The 19,995-nt window shown below is 40.3% G+C and overlaps 1 protein-coding gene across 3 annotated transcripts in view; it reads right to left on the bottom strand.

The window, feature by feature from the left end:
- Positions 1-2,498: 2,498 nt before the first annotated feature.
- Positions 2,499-19,995, bottom strand: part of EPB41 (erythrocyte membrane protein band 4.1) — a 120,219-nt gene continuing 102,722 nt past the window's right edge. For all 3 annotated transcript variants that reach the window (XM_018563848.1, XM_018563851.1, XM_018563850.1), the window contains exons 19-23: positions 11,425-11,553; positions 9,778-9,879; positions 5,975-6,055; positions 5,773-5,879; positions 2,499-3,709 (exon numbers count right to left, since the gene is read on the bottom strand). In XM_018563848.1, coding sequence (XP_018419350.1) covers positions 5,781-5,879; positions 5,975-6,055; positions 9,778-9,879; positions 11,425-11,553 — 411 coding nt within the window. In that variant the 3' untranslated portion in view covers positions 2,499-3,709; positions 5,773-5,780. The remainder of the gene's footprint in view (positions 3,710-5,772; positions 5,880-5,974; positions 6,056-9,777; positions 9,880-11,424; positions 11,554-19,995) is intronic.

A 19,995-nucleotide genomic window follows, 5' to 3' on the forward strand; every position in this document is an offset into this window, starting at 1 on the left:
GACCAGACGTTTAATACATAGAAGTGTCTCCATTTCATGGGAATTACGTGTAGTGAAGCACTCTTTGTTAGACAAGTTCTTCTTATCCCCAACAGACTTGTCATGGGTATTCAGTGTTTGAACAATAAAATGAAATTCCAGTCAACCTCACTTTCTGCTATGTCACTGGAACAGGAAATCAAGACACCAACAGCAAACACTTTTATTATTAGCATTGGTTAGAACATTCATCAGGTTTTTGTTGCTGCCTTTGTCTCTACTGAGATTTCCTTACTTTTTGTTGTGACCCCAGGACAGGAAGTAAGAGAAAATCATCATTAGAGACAGCAATAAAAAAAACCTCTCTATCCGAAGAAAAAGAAAGTCTGGGGTTCTACTTTAAAGTGGTTTTGAGGTTTGTTTACTAATCACTAAATGTATCAATGTTTCACTCATGTGTTGTAGTACGGCACATGTGTATTTACGGTGTAATGATACATCCGAGAGAGTTAAGTATTTAATTGAAAGGCGCCCATTTGGGGAGGAGGCGATTGGATCCAGATGTGGAAACGACACTTCCTATCCACACAGACCCACTTTCCGAGATCAGCTTTCTGTGCAAAGGATTTGTTAACTGTATCAATCCCGACCCTCCACATACTCTTGGATCACTGGAAAATGGCCCCCGAAGGAGACCCCAAATGTTGTCATCTTCGGACTAAATGTATGTGCAAGTAATAGAACCAACATAATATGAGCAGATACATTTCTGTGCTCACATTATACGAGAACCATCTTCTGTTACAGGAATTTTTATAAACACAGTAGATTAAAAAAAGTCTTTCATATTTCTAGCTCAGAAGCGGGTGGAAAGGACAACTCAGAACACACAAAATGCGTGTCAGGAGGCATTATTTCCAGCGATGTCAGGGGGATATAGACCAAATGGGAACTCATGTACAGAGAGCCATAACATTCCTGTGTAGTTCCCTCCCAATTCCTCCTTCACAGGAATTTTCTGAGAGCAGAATATGTAACACAGCAATTGGAAGCAGATGACCCAATCCAATGAACTAGCATAAAAGCTGTATTTAACTACTTGAGTGCTAGTATAAAGATAGAAAGCGTGTGTGAGACTCAGAAAATGTCAGTCGTATGCTGTAATCGTCATATTAGCTTTAGTTCATGATCCTACTCAAACGCATTGTCTTTATACTGTTGTCCAGATGCAGCCACTAAGCCCATATAAGTTGACAGGGTGACAGCTGTCGCATGTGTCCGCATGTAAGCATACATGGATTGGGAGAGATGCTTGTCCCGGGACGCATTAAACTAATCTTGATGGTAAGCAGCCTCTTCCATTGTAACCAGTAAGAACACACTTCATTTTTTCTAAACCAGACCTCATAGTTGTCACTGTAAGATGGACATGTGAACTTCTCTCCTTTTTAATTTGATTTTATTGCCGTTACCTAGAGCAGGGCTTTGGCAGTATGATCTGCCTGAACACAAAATAAATCCCCTCACTAGATAGGCACTTACTGTTTCTGTTATGGGGCCAGTGAACTACATTTAGCAGACTGAACCACCTGGGCAATACTTAATGTAACACCAGCAGTAAAAAGTGGAAATGTTTAGATGTCCACCCACAGGGACAAGCACAAGTCTGTCCTCCAGGTGCCATGTTTTTGACATTCCGCATGTATTTATAAAATTGTTGAATTCACGTAGCATTTGTACATTATGAACTCTGCACAGATGTTGAAGACTACGGGTGCTGCCAGTTTCTTCTTCATCAAACATGTACAGGGGTATTACTGTATTTATGGCATGGATATGTTGAGTGTGTGGAGGATTTGGAAAGTGTGCTTGAAGTTTTCTTTGACATCTACAGGGGTGTTATATTTCTCTCATTACAACCAATCCACTGATCATGTCATGTAAACACTGTTGCTTTTGTATAATATTGCAATGTAATCACGTTCCAGATGTTTTTTTTGTTCAACAAAAGTGGAGTTGACCCAAATGAAACAACGTGTCATGCAAAGGAGTCATGTGTGGTGCTTACTATCATATTACTGTCTGAAGCCAAACAATCACTGCTTGCAATCTGATTGCTGGTTTGGGGTAAGCAGACCTCAGGTTTCCATTCTTCCAGTTTTTCCAAATGAAAATGCCCCGGTTACATTTTACTTAGCTAAACCCCAGAAAGATATAGACACAAATGAATACAACTCTGTATTCCTTAAAAGAGAACTATGGGGTAAATGTTTTCCCCCATAGTTCTCTTTAGGGTCACAGGAGAACATATACCAATCTCCTCCCGTGACGCATAAGAACGCACATGAAAGCCCATTTTAAATGTTAACATAAAACTTGCTCCGGAATGCGGCAAAATTGTGGTAAAACCGCAGCAAAAAGCAATGCTTTGCATTTCAGATCTGATCCGGAAAATGGTGTGACCCTAACCTAAGAGGTGCATCTACAACAGAAAAAAAACAAAAACACAGACAACCATCTTAGAAGCTACAAATATTTACTTCAATGTGTAATCTTGCAACAACATGATGAAAATGTACTTTCACACCTCAGAAGCCAGTAAAATATGCTAAAGTACGACCTATCACAATTCATCTGCATATATAAAAATTGAATGAAACCACATTTACAAATATCCTTCATTATTTAAAAGTAGAAAATAATACATCATGAGGTCTGTCTTTTTTTTTTTTTTAAATGTTTTTCATTTTCTTTGAATGAGATCCAATAATAGCAAATATAAGAAAATGGTTAAAAAAGTAGGATTCACACATAATTGTTGTTTCGGTTTAATGACCCTCACCCCTGTATCCTCCTTATGTAGGGTACAAGCAGGTGAAAGTTTGGGAAGCTCCACGCTTCCCAATGCTCTAAAAATAAATGCAGGATATACTATCTTATTCTCCTCCTTGACTCATTCAGCTGTCTAAAATAAAGATTTAAGATTGGGGGCAGGCATGTTGATCGACTCTATACAGAGAAAACAGTGATACCAGACAGAAGGAAGATACGCACACCATTTGTGTCTTTCACTGCAATGTGACACTTAAAGTTAACAGAGTAAAAGAATCAGAAGTTGAGGTGACACGATAAAAAGAGAACTAAGAGTGATGACCTGGACTGTATCCTACACAAGGTGACACTAGTGTAAACTCAGTGATACATCATTTTCAAGAACTAAATAAGGCAGAGATGACACACACAAACTTCTCTACACAGGTTGTGGACACTAAATCCAACATGTGCACTGCAAACTATAGCACCGTACTGTCTTTCCCTCACTCCATTACTAAAGAGAAGACTGCTGACAAGAAGTTACACAAAGGTCAGCAACCTAAACAGTGTCTAAACTGACATTTCCAGTGTACAAGATGTACAAGTTACATTCATTATTCACAGTATGCAACAACACTTTACAAGAGAAGTGATAACAATTTGAAGTCTTATAAATAATTGTTCGACTGTCCAAGCCTGGAACCCTCCCACGCCGAGGCTACTTAGGTTCTGTTAAAAGAATCTGAGGGTGAGAGGTAAGTATTGCTTTAGAAGAGATTGCAGTGTTCAACCAGGTACTTCATGATGAGTCTTGCCAAGTGATATATCCAGGGGTGGGGGGCATTGTGAGGAAACATGCTGGTTTTCTGTTAAGTATATCATCATTTCCGTGGTCCCATTGCAGACTTGAGATGAAGACCTGAAAGAATAAAAATCTGAATAAATACCCAAGTAACTCATCTGCAATATTACACGTGTTATCTATAACAGGGGAGGTCGTAGGGGATTGCATAGCAGTGTGCTATCCAGAAAGAAGTCCTATCACAAAAAGCAATAACCCCCTTACGCTTGATAAGAAAAAAATACTTTCCACTGGCCCCCACCTCATTCCTACCTGCTCTAGAAAACAGAAACTGCCTGACAAATATTACAATTTCATCTGTGTCAGCAATGAAAATCACCTTCCAAATTACTATAGAATTTTCCAGATGATGTACGCTGTACTACATTTGGGGGCTGTGTTCCGGAGGAAACAGATCATCTCCTTGCAACACTCCAGCATCATGGTAGGGGGCGCGTGCCCAACAATCTCCCTGGCACATGATATCAGTGCTGACACCCGTTAAAAATAAGGTGGCTTTTAAAAATTGTGTCGCAGTTCCTCTGCTGCAGCCCAGCTGGCCTCAATCCTAAAATGTATTAAGACATGCTGGGTGACACCAACATATCAAGATATGCTACTACTGGGACTTACTCGCAGAGACCTACACAGACTGGAAAGTAGTCTGCGATAAATGGACACAGCACAAAGCGCCACAAAATAGAGCCCAATACATAAAGGTCAGGTGATAGGCTCAAATCACTGTATTCAGAGGTACACTGAGAAGAAAAGTGTTCAATGACTGGTCAACGCAAATTACATCAACTCTCTGGACCTGGAGCATGGTACACATAATGTGAGAAGAGCCACAATGCAGAGCTCAGTACTGAAAAGTTATATACCAGGATGTCATTGCCACATCTGGAGGCTTACACATACTGGGAGACATCAGAGACAAGGTTACACACAGGGGGCTGCATCACTGTTCTGAAACTAGAGAACGTCCTGAGATGAAGTTTCCGGGCGCCGGGCTGGTTTTTTTCCTACATTAAGGGCTTGTTCATACCATGGAGCAGATCTGCAAAAGCAGTGCAATGTGTTTTTCACGTGTTCTGGTGCGGTTTGTTTCTTTTAGCTTAAAATGGGCTTTCTGGTGCAGTCCAGTGTGTTTTGATGCGTTCCAGACCAGAAAAAAATAGTGCATTCAACATTTTTTCCCCCTGCACCGGAACGGACTGCACTGGTGTGAACAGAGCCCAGAAATAATATATATATTATAAAACCATATATTAAAGACCCCATCACCTGCATGTGAATTGTAAGAACTGCTGCCTCCATTCTACTGTGTGCATGTTGTGGTAGCCGGGCAGCAGCACTCTCTAACACGCATAATGCGCATTAAAGGGCAAGTTCACTTTCCCAGGTGAAAATTGAATTACCTGCTGAAATCTGGCCCCCTCCCCGCCCCTGTTATACTTACCCCGTACTGCCGTCCAGAGGCAGCCCTTCGCCATGGATTTAGAATTTCACTTGTAAATTGCAAGCACTTCTTAGCACGGTTAAATACGGTTTTGGTTAAAATGATTTTTTGTATCATGACAAGTAGGGACAAGTAGATTGGGCCCCTCATTTTAGTCCTTGGACAAGTAGTTTTTAATTTTCACACCCCAGGGTTGAGCTGTGTTGTAACGTGTTGTGTGCTGCATAAAAATGCAGACATGCTACATTTTATGCATCGCACCTGCATGGTGTAAACAACTGATTTATCAGTAGATCAATGCTGTCCCACGTACCTGGTGTAAACAAGCCCTAAAAGAAGTATCTGAGATCCACCAGGCACAGAAATTCTGTGAGGACTATTTATTTGACACGCTTTATGACAGGAAATAAGGGAAACCTTTGTTTTTTTCCACAAACTTTATGGTCTTTTCTTGTTTTTTTCGGAAACACACCACGGTTATTAAAAATGGTCTAAAATTAATTTTCACACAGTGTTGCATGACAAGTCAAACTCACAGACCTAAACAATGGCCTGAAAGGGAAGGGGGTGTAATATGCTGCTATTAAGTTGGTTAAAGATAGTATGTGGTCTATGTGGAAAATATAAACAGCCTTGAATTTGTTTTAGAGAGAGTTTGTGTGTGGTATAGGCACAATTTACCTGTAATTATTCCTCTGCTATTTCAGTCTCTTGGTGAACCACCACTTTGGTTACCGACATGTCAGGATGCTGCTCCTTTGCTTCTTTGATCGCCTGAACCAAAACCTGATGAGATGCAATACTTTATTACTCTTTTGTTGTTCATTTAGAAAGGTACATGATGATTTACTTAGGAAGTCATTTATTTATTACTCTGCTACCTGGTCATGATCCAGGTCTCCATCACCAGTGATGACTATCCTCTTCTCTATTCGAGTCTCAGAGATACCACCTTTAACAGTCTAGAGAAAAAAAAAAAGTGAATCAGATTTAGAAAAAGATGACAATTGCTTGCTGACAAATAGAAAAATATTTTTTTTATCTTGAAGTACATTACATGACACAAGTTCATTCATTCCTAAACTGATGGGTTATGCAGCTACCTTCAGGTGATTGGACTTTGACATGTCAAAGCTTTTAGGACAGCCCTGCATAACCATCCAACTCCTAGCCTGCCTCAGTTTTGTGAAACGCAGTACAATAGTGGATCACAGAAACGAGAGGGGAGGGTCCTGTGATGTACTCCTTAGAAGTGATTTTACAGGTAAGACAAAAATCCTGTTTTCTGTACATCACAAGACACAGTGAGTAAAATCTAGAATGGGTAGGACACCCAAAATCAATCCAACAGAGAGGTGGGCAACACAGCAAAAAAACAGCCACGTGGAAACATAACTTTTACATGGAAAAACAATGGAAAGAACCCACAATTCAGAGAGTTGCCTGAAGAACCTTGCAACCAAAGCTAGCATTCACAGAAGCCTGAACATCTACCTTGTAAAACTTGGCAAATGTATGAACATAGGACCACGTGGCACCCTTGCAGTTTTGGGAAAATTAACCATGATGCTGGACGGCCCAAGAAGTACTAACACTCCTGAAGTGTCAGTGGAGAGTCTGCCAGGAGTTTGACAACGTCCGTGTACCACAGTCACCTGGGCCAGTGAGGATTACTGGAATACCCTCCGTCTCAATCCTGCAAAGGAGGCAAGATAAGGATATCAGAGGAAGAAAGGAATAGATTAGGCTGAACTGATCCCACGGAGTCACCAAAGGCATCTACAGTGAAGGCCCAGGGATTCATGGCCATGACCATCAAACCTATCCAGCTTGTCATTGAACCTGGACACCAGGAGGTCCATGTCTGGCATCCCCCACTTCAAGCAAAGGTCTTGAAACACCTCCGGGTAAGGGGATCATTCTCCGGGATCCAGACATTGCTGACTGAGGCAGTCTGTCTCCCAATTTGCGACACCTGGGTGAAACTTCACATTCCAGCCCCGTTCGCCATGGACATCCCAGGTCAGGTTTCTCTTTGAGCTGCGAGACTTCTGGTGCCTCCCTGATGGTTGATTTAAGCCACGGCTGTGAGATTCTCTGACTGAATCCTGGTCAAGTGCGCTGTAACTTGGAGTCCTGCGAGGAAGGGCCAGCTGGATTGCCCTGAGCTCCATGATGTTCCTTGGGAGATGAGATTCCACCCTTGGCTAGGTTCCTTGAACCAAGAGGTTGCCCCAGGACTCCGCCCCAGGTCTCCTCCCAGCCTGACTGACTGGCATCCATCGTGGGAACCTTCCAGACCATCTGGAGTAGATGATTGGAGATTCACTACAGAAGGGCAAGTGAAGAGGAGGTCCAGGGACTATGCTAGTTTCTCCCACGTAGCCAGAATTTTATAAAAGCCTGGAGTGAAACCAAGCATAGGGAACTGCCTTGAAGGAGGCTACAATCAACCCCAGCACCTTCATGCAAAAGTGAAGAGTAGTGAGACTCCTGGACTGCAAGGTCTGAGCGTGACAGAAGAGATAGGATCTTTCCCGTGGGAAGGAAGACCCCGGACAGGGCTAGGTCCCCGGCCCAGGTACTCCAAACAATGGAAGGGTTCCAGTGTCGATTTCTTGGGATTCAGGACCTTCAGAATCTCAGGGTTTGTATCATTCGATGGATGTTGGACAACAAGGTTTGCCACTGACTGCTCTCAGAAAGTCATCTAAGTACCCCACTAGAGGGATCCCTTGAAACTGAAGCAAAGCCAAAAAAGGGGCCAGCACCTTGGTGAAGACCAGGGGTGCAGAGGACAGGCCGAATGGAAGGACAACAAATTGGTAGTGCTGCCTACCCACAGCAAAACTACAGGTGAAACTCGAATAATTAGAATATCGTGCAAAGTTCAATGCATCCTTAGGCAAATAATGCCTTAAAGAGGGCTTCTAAGCTCCTATCCACGGGATCCTTGAAAACAGGAACATCCTTTACATGTGTTAATAAAGGCCTGTTCAAACAAGAGATAGCTGAGTCTACAACAGGGGCAGTCCATTTTTAATGAAAACCCGGCAGTAAAAGAGTATGTACAGGAAAAGCTTTTTTGTTGCAAATAATAAACAGTACAAAGATAATATTAAACTTGTAAAATAAAATGGTACAAACTTGACAATTTACCAAACAGAACACTTAGCTGCCAATTTAACAATTGTGGTACACGACACACAGACAACTCTGAAGTATACAACGAAGCGATACAAATATTGTAAATGTAGGTAGAGACCACCGTGGGAAACACTCTTGTAACAGTAGATAGCAATAGTTTAAGCATACTCCTCCCAGACATCCCATATTCGTTGATGTTTAACAGGACAATTTCTGTGAACATAAAATGAATGATATGATAAACCATCGTAGTCCATTGAGAAACCATAGGGGAACCCTAATGCATCCATTTAGTGACAATTAGTTTACAGCCATAAACAGAGTTTCTCTTAAGAAAATCCTTGTATAGAGAGGTCACTCCTCATTACCAAGTAAGCCAAAAAGACTGACTGCAGACATACACAGATCTGATTTCACGGACCACCAAAAGTTTGCAATTACTTGACAAGACTGCAAAGGACGACAGCCCTGGACCTGGACAGCACCCTGCAGCAACTACAAGTGCTGTCATTATTGCCAAGGTGAGTGTACCATCCAGGATCTAATGCCCTAAGCACATTACAGGCCAGCTATGCTTCCTACCTCCAGTGGGGTCTGGGTATTGTCTGCAATGGAGAAAAACGATTTAGATGCTGTTAGGTGCCACAGCTGGTGTGAGTAGCATTAAGGGAAAGTTGCTAGAAGAGTCTTCATCAGAAAAGAGCAGGAGAAAAGGAAGAACTCTCAGAGTAGAGAAAATGCGCCCATCACCTAAGAACACTATCAAAAAACAAAGGCAGACTGAGTCAGTGTCCAATTACCTTAAAGGTAGCTGCATAACCCATCTGTTCAAGAATTACCTCCTTGTGTCCTGTGGTGTACGATAAAGAAAGGAGTTCTTCCACTGCAATTGAAAAGCCTAATGAAGACTAATAACCAACACCAACTCCCATCCTGCAAGAGGGTGAGTTTGAACATATGTTTACTACAATTCATAAAAGGAGAGAGGGAGAAAACGCGATTGCCTCAGAGACAAGGCGATTGCCCTAGTACATTCAATTATGCAGGAGTAGGTAACACATCTAGGTCAACCACCAAGTACCAGCACCCATGTCTAAGCTAGAACGTCAGTAACTCAAAGCTTACACAGTGCATCTTTTCTTTCTCCAGCAGCGTAACAGAACAGTGGGAAAGCAAAAGAAAGGCAAGTATATGTTGCTTGGCAAGGGAAGGAGGAAGTTTGAAGTGAACTTATGCTTTCCCTGCATGGCAATGCACAGCTTCACTTTAAAGAAGTCCCTTTACACTCAGGTTCCTACTCACAAGACCATAACCCAGCATGAGGTCACATGACTCTAACATTACTAGAATGTTTATTTACTAAAGGCATGGCTATCTGCTGTCACTGTCCAAGATTTAAGTCACATACCCAAAAATTAAGCACCATGAACATTTTTACACATTCTACCACTCCTGCCATGGTACCTAATTATATAAAGCATACGCACATTTTGAATTTAGGTCCCTCTTTAATAATGTGAAAACTAGGGCACTATACCTTGGTAATCTGGGTTGTGGTGGTACTACTGGTTGTTTCAGAGGTAATCGTGTGGGCAGTAAGCAGAATGCCAGGTTCTCCATCATTGTTACCATCATCACCCTGTTGAAATTAGCAAAAAAGTAATGCTAGGTCAATATTCCCTTTATCTAAAGTGCTACATTGTTTCCATACTACAGGTCAAGCCAATAACAGAAAGATGACAGAGTATTAAATATTGCATAACAACAATAACACTAAGTGCAGGGCTCTCCAAAAAGGTTACAATCTCATTGTAAAATCTATTATATTTACATAACATTATACAAAGATCTAAACATGTGTGGACTTACATTAAATGAAATGTATTAATAACATTTTAGCATAAAAGAGTGATTGGACTAGTTGGAAAATGTGTAATGGGAACCTGTACTTTGCCCCTATAGTTTCACACTGTACCTTTTTCCAACTTGCTTCGATCCACCGCCAGCAGGTTTGCCTGTGAAATACCAACTGCATTTGGGTATGCAGTAATGTGTGACACTCCTTCTACCTCTACATAATGCAGCCTGGGCAGGAAATCACCATGGCCGAGGTCTGTCATGTGACAACAGAAAGCATACACAGGCCCTTTATTATTTCTGACTCGATACTTACACAAGAATCTAGGTCGGCCCAGGAGTCCGACTGGAGCACTGCCGTAGCAAGTGTTGGGTAAGTAAATGTAACACCCTTTTCCTATTGACCAGGTATAACAAATACATGGTCTCGCAGCTGATACTACTCCCCAGGTAGTAGTATCAGCTGCGAGTGCAGATAGATTAAAAAAACTTTTTGATGTTTTCCTCAGTGAGCATAATATACAGGGGTATGGGAATTCTTAGAGACTTAAAGGGTAATTCCACTTTCCCAGGTGAATTTGGGAAAATTGAATTACCCCCTCCAATCTGGCCCCCTCCTGCTATAATTAACTTTTGGGGAACGCTCCTTCCCTTCCGATGGTGTACTCTCCATACTGCCATGTACCGCAGCCCTGCGCTCTGTATTTTGAATTTCGCTTGCAAATGGCGAGCACTCATTGGTCAGCAAGGTCACCTGTGCAAGAAGCGATTCTCATTGGTCAGCACAGTCAAGTGACCATCCTGACCAATGAGTGCTCGCCATTTGCGAGCAAAATTCAAAATACAGAGTGCAGGGCTGCGTTACACGGCAGTACAGATACTAAACTAGCACCGGCAGAGGGGAAGGAGCGTTCGCCCAAAGGTAAGTATAGCAAGGAAGGGGGAGAAGAAGATTGGAGGGGGCGATTCCATTTTCTCAAATTCACCTGCGAAAGTGTAATAACTCACAAAAACACACACAGCTTGAACTAAATAAACACTTTTCTTTTACCTTTATCAACTATGTAACTATGACTTTTGCTGTGGCCATCAGTAAAAAAGTTCATAGTTCAGGAACCAGTCAGTAGAACCTTGAGACCAGCAGACAATATTAAGTAGACCGGCAACATGTTTTTTCGCTAAGTTCCAAAAGTTAGCCACCAGATTTAATCATTTAAGGGAACTGGCTCCTAGGATATTTCCTTCCCTGGTTCTTAGTTACTGGACTCTGCATGCTGCCTACAAAATTACAATTACATAGCCGCTGGGCCTTAAGGCCAATACTTACTCTTGCTGCCTCATATGTGATTGTTTTAGTCTCTGTATGTACCAATGGGACCTCCTTGGTAGGTATTTGCCCTTTCTCAGCGGCTGAAGCATTAGAGATGGTCACGGTTTGCGTTTTCACTAGGGGAGGCTGCACAGAAAAGCAAGAAGGTGTTAGAAGAAAACGTCTGCGAATCAACCTTTGGTTTAGCTTCTAGCTACCTATGAAGTATGTTTACAAAAATCCTTGTATGATAGAAATACATGTCTTTGGCTGTGTTTTCTAAAACCCCAACTCAAAGGTCTTTTACAATACATGTGCCTACTTAAAGTGTATACCCAGCCAAAACTTTTTATTTATTTTTTAGCTTCAGATAGGGTGGGAGAGAGTTAGAACTAGGGATGCACATATACTTTTCGAGTACCAGTGCAGATACTTGGCATTTTCATGAGAACTACCAGGGTTGCATCGGTTGCAGCTGGGACCTGGCTCTGGTGCTCCACCACCTGAAATCATTAGTCTGCATTGTTTTAGAAAAACTGTCACATGACAATAAACAAAAATGTATTAGTACTTGTAAGTACTCAGCAAGTACCAGTACTCATACTCACAAAACTGGTATCGGTGCATCCCTTTATTTATAAAAACAAAATTGTACATTAAAACAGAGATGTACAAACCCCAGGATCTCCTTGTGCTCCTTACAAATGACAGCTGCCTCCTAATTTTTGAATTTTTCTCTAGTCTAGTCTTGGAGCTCAAAAGTATCGATACATGTACTCGTACTTGTACCGAGTACTGTACTTGGTGTCTGTGCAACCCTAGTTAGAACCCTGTCATGTTTTTACTGCTATCCAGGATTTCCACTTACTTACTATCCCACTGATATTTTACAAGACAGGAAGAGAGGGGAACTCTTCACCAGGAACACAGATACATTATACGCAGAGAAATAAGTGTTATATAGTAAGGGCTCATAGACACAGACAGGAGACTAAGAGCAAGTCACACGCAGTGTGGTTTCTGGTGCTTCTGAGTTGCTTTTGCATTTGCACTGGTGTTCCAACAATTTGCCTTTTGCTTGTTCAAGGGGTATATTCATGATGCCTCTGAGTTGCTTTAGCATTTACATTCTAGCAATCATAATAAACTTATAATCTGAATTCCAACAACACTCACAGTTCTTTAAGGTGGGACATAAACCAATGGGCTACATACTCATTTACAATGTTTTGTTTGTAAACTGCCAATATAAATCGGCAATCCTGTTCTGTGTGTTTTACATACTCCTGTATAGCCAGAAGGATGACATCTTCTTCACTGCAGCTTTTGTATCACCTGTCTACTCATCAAATAGGTAGGACTCGCTGAGGTACTCCCTGTGCTATCCACCTCATGTAAAATAAGCAGACACCTCCCTACCAGCTCCCAGTGCCTGTAAGACTGACAGCATTAAAATGCAACACAGTCTCACTGGCGCACACCTCTGACTGTCCGATATCTGCTGTGCACAGGAGTCTGAGATTATTATATAAAGACAGATTTAAGGCAACTATACTACAGCAATCTTAAAATGCATTATATTGGTATGTCTGTATTGGAGTTCTGCTATAAACTTTTCCCTCCACTCAACTCACCTGTAAGAAGGGTTATGTTTCAGGCCCAACCAGGTCCACAAAGAATCCTTGGTTTGCAAATTAATTAACATTTTAAATCCTGAACTCAAATGAGGACTTGAAAAACTTAGACATTTATCATTTTCTTCCAAAACCTCCTACCACTAATGACAAACATGTTAACTAGTATTTCCACATATAATTATGTCTAATAGGGACAAATAAAGTCTAAAATAGGAAACAGTAAGGCCCCGTTCACACCTTTCCGTTTTGTCGGGCGTTCAACGCTCTATGAACGCTCTACAAAACGTACAACCATGAAAATCCCATTGTTTTCTATGGGTATGGTTCACACCTTTCCGTATTTCCGCCCGTCTGAATGCCCTACAAAACGGCTGACGCCCAAACAAGTACATGTACTTCTTTGGGCCGTTTTGGAGGGCGTTTTCGATTGGGATACAGCCAAGTAGCCTTCGGAATCGCGCGACGGTCGCGCGATTTTTTTTACCGCGCATCGCGGTAAAAAAAACGTGTGACGGTCGCGCGACAGACGTGCATGCGTAATACGCCTAGGTGTGAACCCAGCCTTACATGTATATTCATTAACAAAGACACAGTAACATCTGCCCTATGGAGTAGTGTCCCCTTAAGAACATGGGTAAAACAATAAGCAAAATACTTAAAATTAGTGAGGAATCAGGGACCAGGAGAAGTATAACCGACAAATGATACAGATTAAGGAAGGGAAAAGAGAAAAAGGAATAAACCAGTATTTTAAGAAGCAGAAGCACAATTGTAACAGTAAATCCGTTATATACTAAAGCAAGGATATTAAAGTGCAAATTTTCCATAAAGGGCAAATAAACTCTAATTTAACAGTTGAGATACAAAACTATACTATAAAAAGCAATATTAATTGTTCATAGAACAGCTAGAAAAAACCCAGTATACATACTGTAGTAACACTAAGACAATGGGCAGATACCATCCGTACAGTATCCTTCAAATTACAAACACATTGTAAGAATTTTTACCAGACTTGCAGCATTCATGAAAGCTTTGCACCCGAGCCAGTAGGGTTCACTTGAGGACAAATCATTTACATTTGTCAAATGAGCAGAAAAAAAAGTAAAGTATTATATCCGTAATGCCACATCATATTTTAATAGCGAGGCCTTAATATGGCTATAACTGTGCTCTGAAGGGTAAAGGCTCAGGACAACAGATGTGCAAAACAAAAATTGGAGGTCCAACTTCAAGTTCATGGAACACAACAAAAACATTGTTGGGACAATAATTTGTAGCATCTCCTAACAGTATTTAACGAGCTGGCACGTGAATTGTAAATAGGGGACTTCTGCTTTCTAAAGTAAATTGATGGTATCAGAATAGAGACTGAATATAAAATCATATATACAACAGACCTGAGGCGGTGCTTTAGTTATTTAAAAGAGCAAGGGGTTGTTTGGAAAACATTTATATATAAACAGGGGATAATCCTTATAAATGTCCACATGCCAAAGGTTAATATTGGCTTGGTAAACCACACCAATGGGCACATTATAAATATATTTTTTTTTAAAGGGATTCATCGAGTTGAGAAACGCTGTACTACATTACCAAATGAGGATTTTTTTAAAGGCATTGAATTGCCCCTCAGGAGGCAAAGAATATATTCTGGGGGAAGGATAGTAGATATTTGTGTAAACAAAGACGGGAAGAAAACAGATGTGTTGTCAAAGGAATACAGATTCCAATTATAATTCATTTCTGAGAATTCCCTCTTTTTTCCCCCCTTCTTCCAGTTTTCTATACATGAAGCCTGTTATACGGTTAAGCTGGCATCTGAAAGAAAGCTTTCATTCAAGGCGTTTTTCCACTGAATCAGACAAGCATATCCTACACCGTATGCCAAACATGTTTTAAAATACTAGCCATTTTATTAAAGAAATTCCCATTTGCATCATAATATTGTTTTGCAAAGTCTAAAGCATCAAAACAGACAACTTCAATTCTTGATTTCATAAAAATATACAAGCAGCAGCTCACATGACTATCTGTATTTGAGATTTTATAATTCGTATGCAAGTTTAAAGTAAATCTTAGGATGGATTTGTGTGCCATCAGAAGAAACAAGAATGCATGACAATATGATAGTCAACCGAGGAATCAAGAAACTATTTATACAAAGCATTATATTAGCAAAGTAGTGCTGGAAGTATTAGCCCTGCTACAATCTAAGAACATTCTTAAGATACCACATTTCTATTTTAGTAAACATCATATAAAGCATTACTACTTCAAACTGACGACTTTTGAGGACACTGCTATACAACAGTCCATCACTAAAGAGTTCATGTTTCCATTACGCCTGTAGCTTACAATAATAGAATGGGTAAAGGCCACTATGGACAACCAAAAGTGGTAAACATAAAAACAAGAATGATTATATCTGAATTAAAGAAAAGACATAGTGAAGAGTCCAAATACTTCGATTCCATTGTTAGTGGTCATTGTCAGTTCCTTGGCTTTTGGGAAGGCATGAGACATTAGAGGCAGTGTGATGCAGAAGTGTAGTACAGTTACCTATGTTTATACAAACACACACATATAAACATAAAACCTAATTTAAAGGGCCACTGAACCTAAAACCCAAGTTGTTTTATCCGAATAAGATAATAACAAAATTGCAATTAGTGTTGAAATGTTCCTGCACCTTACCAGAGGTATTTCACGCTACATTAAGATTTTCTGTGTAACTGAGAATGATCTACTGCTTTATATTATTAGCCATAACAGGCTGAGGAGAGGCTGACTGCTTTGTCCTTAAAGTGGATTACTCAAGAAGTATACTGCGTGCAGTTCACTACTTCCCTTCATAGTATTATAAATAAATAAATGAAATATGACCACAGATATCTTCAGTTCTGATAAGCTGTTGAAACATTTATATATTTGTAAATGTTACAGACAGTTGTTTGGTATATCCAACATGAGTCTTAGGTTTTTGGTCCTTTAGGGAGAACGAAATAGGTGCATAAAAATAGTTTAGGCATGCACTGTACTCCCAGCTGAACCAAGACACGTTGAGCTGAAATGTTAATACCCTGGAGAACCAGCCACACAGAAGCTACTTCGTCGAATGTAAAGGTATATTTATACAGTTCTAAAAAGTACAGTTCACAGCCATCAGAAAGGGGAATACTGAACAGCCAAGCAGGAGCTGAACACAACTTGTATTCCCAAAGAAGGAGCATTCATAAGAACAGGAGCCACCAAAGTGTCACTGCTAAAAAGATTAGAAATGACATCAGAAAAGGCAGGCGGGGGTTTGGAAGTAGAAACAGGTGAAAGCGGCACTTTTCCATGGACTTCTCATCTGGCATTGGGATGGAGACTTTCGGGTGGATTACCCAATGGTCTGTCCCAGAAGGTTTTACAAGGTCTTCACCCTGCCCTGGAGCCTCACCCTGAGTCTGCCCGCAGAGGGGTGGCAGAAGAGAAAGAGACAAGTGAAACCGAAAAAAACAAACAGATGGCAAATGGAAAATTAAATTTAATTCTTAGGTATGTGCAAAGTGTTTGATAGAAGGTAAAATATTTCTCTATGAAAGTATTAGGCTCTATAGTCTATATTCTAATAAGTGTGTCAAGTCAATTGAGCGCTTCAAAAGGCAGTGATATATATATATAAGGGGCTAGTTTTCACTTGGTGCATTAATGGCAGTGTCTATTTCAAGTGATTTATCCCTTCCGGGTCTACAAATAATGGCAGTGAATGTGGCTTGTGGACACAGTATTTACTGATGGCAGGTTGAAGCATTTCTATGACTATTCAAGTTAAAAGACACATGGGATAAGTAGCCAACTGCAGGGACTTGCCTATATTGTTGTTCTGGTTTCATCCTCATTGCATTTGGTTTAGCTCTCATTGCAGAATAGTAAGTAATACTTTCGTTATTGAACACATGGTGTTTGCTAAACCCCCTTTAAACAAGTACTGTTCATGTTAAAGGGAAGGCAATAGAAGATGTCCAGCAAATACCTCACATTTTGAGTCATTTGTGACTGTTCAACTACATTGGAGGAAAAAATACTCCATATGATACTAAGAGCCCAATGAGCTGTTTGAGCATTGTTCACAATGTAGCAATGTAACACAAAAGTTAAGTGGAAGGATTTCTTAAAAATAAAAACTACGTTTAGTCTCTAGAGTAACATTACTAATCAATCCTTTCTATGAAAGAAAGTACTGAGCTCTTAATTCCCGCAGAGGGACTGTTCTGTGTTGATCTGTTTGGGGACTTTGGGCTGGATCTTTGCACATCCCTGAACAACAATTCTCTGTGATATCACGGCCAGATGGCTAATAAGCATGAACAAATAAATAGTGAAAAGGAAAGAAAAAACAGAAGCAAAATTTAAAAAAAGGTGAATGTTTAAGAAAACAAAAGATGGCAAGGGTAAAGAACAGGGTAAAGAAAAAGAAAGGAAAAGAAAAGAGAACAGGGTATAGTTAAACTCAGCATTGCAAGCTGTGAGAACATAGGAGATCCCTGAAGAGCTGCAGAAGATGGTGTACCACCAAATGATTTGAAATACTGGACTGGATGATAATCCACCGCCTGCAAATCTCAACATGGTAGGGATTTAGGAGCAGGTATATCAGTCCGAGGCTAGATATGCAGAAAAAAAGAAGAAATGCTGTAGAAGCCAAAAACACTTGGACAAAGATTTGTTGATTCATAAAGTTTAGTTGTCATTTTTACAAGTTACCTCTCTGGCCATGGGGCCTTTAATACATCAGAACCTACCACTCTGCATTAATACATATAAATAGGTTTTAAACTGTTCAGATTTAGTGAAGTAGCTCTAATAACCTTAAACTATGTATCAGTAATGACCTACCACATTTGGCAATTGTATACAATAAATATTTGAGTAGTTAAAAAAGGTAAAGTAGCTGCGTTACAAAATAGTTTATAACTTAAAGCGTATCTAAATCTCCCCCAAAAATAAATATATTGCAATTAACTAATCCTTAAATGTGAATGTTGCATTCGTTTTCTTTTTTAGGCCTTTTCATCTTTTGGTTTCCCCTGGTGATCCAGCCATTAACACACTTCCTGAAGATTTACAGGTCTATTCACTAAAGGGTGAAGAGTTTGGAGAAGGCAGGAGAAGTGAACAATCTAGGACAACATAGCTGAACTGGACAGTGAGCTGAATTGGAGAATTTTTCAAAATCAGCTATATTGTGCTAGATTGTTCACTTCTCCTGCTTTCTCCAAACTCTTCACCCTTTTGTGAATAACCCCGTTAGATGGACTCGACTAACAAAGCTGAACTCCAGCTAACACTTTTTAACCATTTACAGCAAGAGTTTTTCTCCCTTTTGTGATAAAGGTTTTACATGAATGAATAAAAGCACAGTATTGTAAGCCCCCATGTCAGTGTTAAATGGTTTGTCTCAACCCTTTAACTGCCACTTTTTATGTAAAGCTTGGTCTGCTAAAGGAAGCTGAGAGATAACAGACTTACTGGCCAGATCACCAGATGAAAATAAAGGGGGAAAAGACTAAAAAAACAAAACTAATGCAGCTATCACATTTAAAATGAGTAAGCTGTAATATATAAAATATTTGCTATTGGATTAATATAAGCTTTAAGCTGCCAGCACATGCCTGTATTCTTATGCTGGATATACTTGGTTGCGAAAGTTTCCCGAATAATCGTTATTGATCGCAGTGATGATAAAGATCGAAGGAGTGGGGAGACATTTGTTTTCTTGAATGAATAAAATTCTAATAGTGAATGTGGTTTTTATTTGGGAAACTACATCCATTTCACAATCAAATGTTAAAATCAAATCAAAATTCGAATGACATCCATCAAGTCTCCGATAGCATTATTAAATGTTCTGACGGGATTTTACATATGAATGGTGATACGATATTGCAACCGTGTATACCCAACTTTAGACTCTGTCCCCCAGTGCCCCCCCCCCAAGCTACCCTAAAGTTTCTTCTCTACAGGCACTCACTCTCTCCTTTCACGATACTATGCCCCTACCTTGAGTGACCTATTGCAGACAGAGCACTGACACATAAAAGGACAGGGGTACGTCTATGTTTATAGTATGTCTGTGTTTGAGTTGCTGTTTGAACGGTTGGTCTGGAAGGGATCCAGTGGGCGCTACACAGCCTAGAACAAAATGATGTGTTGATGGATTACATTGTCTGCTAACACGTTTACTCAACTCTTTTTTTATTACACACACATATTCACTTTAATGTCTGAATCTCATAGAAACCTAATAGGATTTTGTACTCAAACTAAAATGATTTTGTTTCAGTCCATTAAGGGACACAGGAGTTCAGATACTGTCAAATTATTCTGCTGCCTATAGGAGGATTGGACACTGGCAAACAAAACAAATTGTAGGCCAGCCCAGAATATTTCCTCCTACTCCCAGCATCCTTGAGGTTTGTGGCAAATTAGTACCAAGAGCATGATCATAAACACAAAGAGGTGGGCCCTGTGTCCATCATTGGACTTCAAAATATTGATTTTACAGTGAGCACAAGATTTCTATTTTTTTCACCTTCATTGAGGGACACGGGAATTCAGATACTGTCAGAGGGTCTAAAAGCAGTCCAAATAGGCCCTAGAAAAACAAACAGTTAACTCAGACACTTGCCTCGCAGAGGTGATGACCACAAGAAACGCAACCTAGTGAAAGTAGAAAAGGAAATATCGCCGATAGGTTCAAAAAGTATTTTTTTTAAGTGCCAAGAGAACCAAATTCCGATCTCCCTGAGTCGCAAGGGAGCACATGGGAGACTCTTTGCACAAAGGTATTAATAGAAGAATGAAAAGCCAGCAATCTTTGGAACAAGATTGCAAGCACAGAGACCTAACCTTTGATGGTGCACAGGGCTAAATGCTGGTCCAGACCCATCTGTATTAAGACAAG

The sequence above is a fragment of the Nanorana parkeri genome, unplaced genomic scaffold (genome assembly GCF_000935625.1).
Source record: "Nanorana parkeri isolate BGI_ZX_2015 unplaced genomic scaffold, ASM93562v1 scaffold705, whole genome shotgun sequence".
Classification (NCBI taxonomy): domain Eukaryota; kingdom Metazoa; phylum Chordata; class Amphibia; order Anura; family Dicroglossidae; genus Nanorana; species Nanorana parkeri.